The following is a 6820-nucleotide window of genomic DNA, read 5'->3' as shown; positions in this document are numbered from 1 at the left end:
AACTGCTCGTCTCTCACGAGACTCATGTTGTCCTCTAATATCCCAGAGCACTTCATGAGGCTTAATAGGACCCACAGGTCAACAATTAGAGTCCTCAAAGCTCTCACCAGAGACACGTCCACTAGACCCTTTAGTGGTTGAACCTTCTGTCAGTGTCTGTCATTCAGAGGTAAAGAGAAATACATAGAGGAGCACTGTTTACAGTATCCTGCTCTGTAATAAATCAGAAGACCACTTCCTGCAGTAAAGTAAACACTTCAATATGTGCACTGGTTTTGAAGATCGTTTCACTGGTGCTCTCATGAGAGGTGGTTTCATGGGCCCAGACGCATTACAATCGCAGAGCTTGCTTTTCGTTCACACACACACCACCTTATCCATAGCAATGCAGACAAAACAATTTCACAATATCTTAGTCCTGACAGGAGGAGATTTTTTTTTTAGTATTTCATTAAATTGTAGAAAACAGCTTAGCTCAGTCTTGGGGATGCTGCCTTTTTTTTTTTTACAGTGCAGCACAACCTAAGTAATGCAGACAATAAAGTATATAAAGTGCATCTTGCGTACTCTTTTTTTTATGCTTTAAAAATGTGTGATGCAAAGGCTTTTCAAAACGTGTCCTATTAGGCTTTTCTGAACGTATATATTGTAAATATTTGTCAACTATTATTAATTTATATAATTTGTATTTTAATTTTTGTTTTTTTATTTCTAAAATATTTACTAACAAAATTATATGGCTATATAGACTTAAACTGTACTAAAATTGAATATTATTGTGCCCCAAAACTAAAAATTGCACTATTTATGCTCTTTATAATATAAATATAAAAAGGGTCTGGTGTGATGGTTTATATACAGTAAATAATTAACTGATAAACATGTATGAATTTATATATTTGAAACAAGCTTATTTTTTATTAGATATTTTATTAGATATATTTATATTTTCTATATTTCCAATTCTACTAGATTGAGTGTTCTTAATTAATTTTTAGTAAAATAACCTAAATTTATTCATCAGCTTGAAAATCATCATACAAATGTGAATGTAAACTTCACACACACACATATACATAAAATAACTGTGCAAAGAAAATAGCTGTTTTGATCCTCTCGGGAATGGCTTGTTCCCAACTGTCAGAAGTTTGGCCTGTGCCATGACGAGGCTGAATCAGCTCTAAAAAGCGTTCTTGTGTTTTCTGCTTTAAAACGTTACCACGTGTCATTATGTTTAATGCTTTTATATCATGTTTCTGTTAGAAGTCACCTGTTTTAGCTACATTTTGTGTCAAATGTCCTAAAGCGGATTAATGAAAAGTTAATGATCTCGTTATCTGATTATTCATTTTTCCCTCAAACCTCCAAAAGCTTTAAAAGCTTTATCGGATCGTGTGCGCTCCTGATGTTCTCCTGAAAGTCTCCTCCGCGTTTAGGAAAGCAGGACCCGGACCAGCAGCATTAGCGGGTCTGTGGGTCGTGCTTCGGGCTGTCTGTGGGAAGTGCTCGTTAGTTCAGTGACATTAAACTCTGAGAGGAGACGTGGAGAAGATGAGTTAACTCCTCCGTGTTCTCCCCGAGGTGCTTCCTTTCTGATCTCGCCGAGCCTGGCGCCTCCGGAGCGGTTTCATGTCTGCCTTATGAAACGCTCTTCCTTGACGGCCCAAGGGCCGCTTCAATGGAGCCTTTTTAATGCGAGCTTAAAGAGCCGAGGGCGGCTTTAAACTGCTCTAATGCAGCGTGACGCAATCAGCCCTCACTCGCTCACGTCGTTCATCAGTCCAATCCGAATATGATCTGGTTCCGTTTAACGCGCCGTCCAGGTCAGTTTACGGAGCTCATAGGCCTATTTTAATATAGTAAACTGCCTGAGGCCATAAGGCATAGACACGGACTGTCTACAGCATTTTTTGTAGGAGCCTATAACTAGTAGATCGTCACGATACATATTTTTGGTTATTTGGACGATATATATTGTCAGAGAAATAATTGCGTTATTGCTTTCATTGCTTTAATTTTAAGATAATTCGATGAAATAGTGATATAACGATAATTATATTGTATAATAATGCATTTGCGCCCTTTAAAGGATTTTCCAGAGGAAAGGAAATAACAGTGGTTATCAAGCAAAAAAAAAGTATCCTACTAACTTGTGAACCTAAAAAAACTTGCTGGAGTCTTCCATTAAAAATATGTGTTCTGCTACGAACGCACTTTAGCATTTAGTCTTTAAAAGAGAATAATATATATACACATACAAAAGCATGCAATTTCACAAGCTAGGTGTGACAAAGTTTGAACAAAGTTGACTTATTGTTTTTAATGACCCTGACAGAAGAAGAAACACACAAAAAACGTATAAAACAATATAATGCATGAACTTTCATCTGTTGCAGTTTACTCTGTGTATAAAATAACTCTGTTAGTGATGCATTGTTCACTGCACAGCTGAACCATAAAATATTGGTGACACTCAAGATCTTCAAAAATCTAAAAATCATGTCATCATGTCCATACAATACACCTAGGCTATGATATATCCATAACTTAAGTTAATTATCGTGACATACCTTTTACTCAAGAGTATGACACAAACACACATAAATAAAGAAATAAAAGAGAGTAAAATAAAGAAGACAGGAAATGGAAAATCGTGTTTACACGAGTAAAGGTCGACAACAAACATACAGTTACAGCTAAAGAGGCGGCTGTTCCTGTAGTAGTCTGGTTTCAATAAGGGTTAAGCTAATGAGGGCCGCTCTATTTCCCTCTCTCTCTCTCCGCAACACACACACACACACGACCCCTCGGCTTAATTACAACAGAAAGTACTGAAATAAGCTCTGAAACTCAGAGAGCCCCGGAGCCATCAGCTAAACTCGCTCCGCTCGAGCCCGAGTATGACGGCTCGAGCAGTCTCTTTCAGCCTCGCTTTGACGTCGTCATAGAGACCGGGCGGACCAATCAGAACACGCGCCGAAGAGCGTCACGTGGGTCGAGCGACACGCTGATTGGAGGACGCCAGAGTAAAAAAAACAAAAGGCCAAGTTTTGGGTAAGTTTTATAGGTGGGAGCTCCGCGAGGCCGAGGGGGAGCGGAGAGGAGCGGCGGGGCCACGGCGGAGGGGAACAGCGGCGGAGCGGCGTGTGAAAGCGAGCGTGTGTTCTTGTGTTGGGAGTTTTAGCTTATGGCCCCTCTACCGTCCACCATGAGCTCCGTGCAAGGACCACTCGTCCAGGATGGCGAAGAGGAGACGGCGACTCAGGCAGGCGACAGGAGCGCGGCAAGGGGATGTAAGAGCAAGGCGGCGAGCCTTCCCTTCAGCGTGGAGGCGTTAATATCAGACAGGAGCACTTCCAGGACTTCATACCCCGCGGCGGAGCCCGGAGCGATGGCCCCGGCGCCCGGGGCTGAGGAGCGCCTGCGGCTCTCCCCCATGGCTCTGTACGCGGAGAGGAAAGTGGCGCTGGAGAGCGCGGCGAACTCGGGCACAAGAGGAGGCGCAGAGGAGGACAAGACACGGGGAGGGTGGTACCAGAGCCCCCCGTACACTTCCCCGCCAAGTAAGTGTCAGAAAAATATATATAATGTACGAACTATATATGCTAACCTAGCTAAACTTACTGGGGTGTTCAGACTAAAGATAGGCCTTATCTGTGTTTTGCTATAAACGAACTTTTTATTATTTATACTTTAATACAAGAGAATAAAAAAGTGAAACAGTTTTAGAGAGATTCGTTTTTTTTCCTTGTTGTTAAATTAGAAGTAAATTATATTTTCTAGACTATCAATCAGACAATAAATATACTTTTAAAAAGTTACTATTGCAGTAAATAATTAACGCTAACAAAGTTGTTTATTACAGTTAATATTATGTAGTACAGTGAGGGGCAGTTAGCTAGATGCTTAAACAAGGATGTTTGTTTACTCCTTTTCTGGAGCTTACTGATTTAATTCTCTCCATACAAGTAAAAAATAATAATACATACTGTAACTAAAGCCGCTAAGTATCAAGTAAGCAGGATTTTTTTTTTACTATTTCTGCATATAACCAACTCTTTACATAGTGGGAGCTAGCTAACTAATAGAGGGATGCTTTAACAAGCTTGTTTACTCCACTGGATTTGTAGGGAATTACTAGTGAATTCTCTCTACAAAACAGCACAAATACACATTGTAAGTAAATATGTTAACTAACTTTAGTGGGGCACTAAAAAATATGATCCAATAATGATTACGGCCTGAGGTTGTTTGATCGACATATGTGTCTGCTGAATCCACCACCCCAAACAGCCAATCAGCTCATGTCTTGAAATCCTCCGTTTTTATCTATTAGTTTGTGATAACTTTACACTCTCAGAAAATATGTCTTCAGTACCTTCAGTTAAAGTGCACTGTCCAAATAAAAAAAATACAACTTTACAAAACTTCGAATTGCTACCAAAATTTTGAACTGCTACTTTTATCAAGTTGTTTGAGCAAAAGGCCTTAAGAAATGTCTGAGCAACACTACATTTTATGTTGAGGCAGCAAGAAAACTGTGGTATGGAAACGTGGTACCAAGTGTTTCTTGTGTTGCATATGCACAATGGACCATATTTATTAAACTTCTTAAAATAAGTATGCTGATCCAGGACCAGTTAAAGTTAACTGAAGTCTGTTGGACAGCTGATGATGCTTGATGAATACCCAATGTTTTTTTGTTCTTTATTTCTTTGAAGTTATTTTTCTCAAAGAGACACGGTTGGGTTCCTGAAGTGTCATAATATCATACTATACCTTTAAAAGTACTTTTGCAGGTTTTGTAAGCTACTTTAGTAAAGACAAGGCAAAAAAATGTACATCTTCTCTATCTTTTTCCTGATTGGCTACTTTATAGTGGTGATAAATCTATACAGTACACTGTGTTTTTTTTTTGTTGCTCTAGTGTGTCTGACACGCTCTCTCTCTCCCTCTCTCCTTCTCTCCTAATAGGACACTCCAGTCCGACACCCTGCGCGCTCAGGAAGCACAAGAATAACCGCAAGCCGCGGACTCCGTTCACCACGGCGCAGCTGCTGGCGCTCGAGCGCAAGTTCCGGCAGAAGCAGTACCTGTCCATCGCAGAGCGCGCGGAGTTCTCTAGCTCGCTCAACCTGACCGAGACGCAGGTGAAGATCTGGTTTCAGAACCGCAGGGCCAAAGCCAAGAGACTACAGGAGGCCGAGCTGGAGAAGCTCAAGCTGGCGGCCAAGCCCGTGCTGCCGGCGCTCGCGCTCCCGTTCCCGCTGGGAGCGGGCTCTCCGGGCCTGTACGGGCACGCGGCGGCCTTCCCGCGGCCCGCGCTGCCGCTGCCCGGATTGTTCGGTGGACCTGTGACCTACGGAATGTACTATCTGTCCTAACCGAGCGTCAGTAACTGCTGGACCTCTGTTCCGATTTTATTACTCTGTCAATGGACCAACGAGTTTCAGCTCTTAAAGTAAAACAGGCCTCAAACAGGACGAAACAACCACTTCAATAAAACACACTGCAGAATCAGAAAATAGAGCTTCAGGATTCACTGCAAAACCTGCTCCATCCAGAATCCACCCAACCTGTTGCTGACACGGCGAACAAGGACCATACTCCATACTTAATTCAGCTCGGGTTGTTCTGTGACTTCTGCTGGTTTAAACAGTAGCTCATAGAAACTTTCAAAAATGAAGAGGGCATGTTTTAATCCGGAATATAATTATTTGCATTAATAAAGCCCCCCAAATGTCGTAAAGTTTTAGAAAAAACCCTAAACACTTAAAATATAAGAGCCAAATAATCCCAGCTAATATTTACAAAGAATTAAGCGGATTGTCTTAAAGTGAACCATAATTCGCTTCTCCGCTGGTTTAAATGAATTAAACGAAGGGAAGCTATAATTTCTATAAGGTGCTGCCAGCCTGGTTTTATTCGCGCTCACATCGAAGACTCTCCAGTTTCATTAGATTTCCAATTTCCATCTGACCCCAGACTGACGCTTTTACTGGGCTCCGTTTCGAAAGGACTCCGTCAGGCTCCATGTACCACAGCTAGAGTTTAACAGACTGTAAAATTAACCTCTAGATTTTTTATTATTGTAAATAAGCGTATATATTAGCACCCAGCTATTTTCAACCACCTTTGAAATTACGAATAGACTTGCTGATATTTATACATTGTGTTTACATTTATATTCTGTAAATTATTGTATATATTTGTACAGACAAATTTAGAAAAATAATCTTTTGTATTGGGAAAAAAATAAATTTGAAATAAGGGAACTGTGTGTCGTTTTTCTACAATCTCTAATTTTTAACATCAGAAATGTTCAACCATGTTTTATTACATTTCACCAATTGAAGAAAGAAACGAAATCTGTTCCTGTTGTTCGGAGTACACTTTTATTAGTCTAAAAATCTGATATAGTAACAATTAAATTATTAATTATTGTGGCTCTGGTTGTAAGGTAAGCGAAAAGGCCGAAAACCTTTTTCATTTTAACATAGACCTATTTAAAAAATACAATTAAAGCAAATTCAAATGTAGCATTGAATACAAATATCTACTGACTTTATTAATTATGCTTTAATTTGTGATTTATCTTAATTTAAATCTCTGAAATATTGCATTAGTTAATTTGATAATTAAAATAAATTAAATAAATCAAGTTGTGCTTAATCTCAATGTACTCATTACAGAGTACTTGGTAACAGACAGAGATTAAATTGCAACATACTTTCGCCTTGTCCATTTTCTACTAGCAGTGAGAAAGGAGGAATAAATTACATTCTGATAGTGCTTTTTGTCACAAAGGTAATATTTAGGC

The 6820-nt window shown here is 39.8% G+C and overlaps 1 protein-coding gene across 1 annotated transcript; it reads left to right on the top strand.

The window, feature by feature from the left end:
- Positions 1-2873: 2873 nt before the first annotated feature.
- On the top strand, positions 2874-6275 carry msx3 (muscle segment homeobox 3). Its single transcript, XM_007248571.4, has 2 exons — positions 2874-3563; positions 4975-6275. The coding sequence occupies exons 1-2, from the start codon at positions 3188-3190 to the stop codon at positions 5382-5384; spliced, it is 786 nt and encodes a 261-aa protein (XP_007248633.2). The 5' UTR covers positions 2874-3187; the 3' UTR covers positions 5385-6275.
- Positions 6276-6820: the final 545 nt, after the last annotated feature.

Source organism: Astyanax mexicanus, chromosome 7, assembly GCF_023375975.1.
Source record: "Astyanax mexicanus isolate ESR-SI-001 chromosome 7, AstMex3_surface, whole genome shotgun sequence".
NCBI lineage: Eukaryota > Metazoa > Chordata > Actinopteri > Characiformes > Acestrorhamphidae > Astyanax > Astyanax mexicanus.
This window is presented reverse-complemented; position numbering and strand designations above follow the sequence as displayed.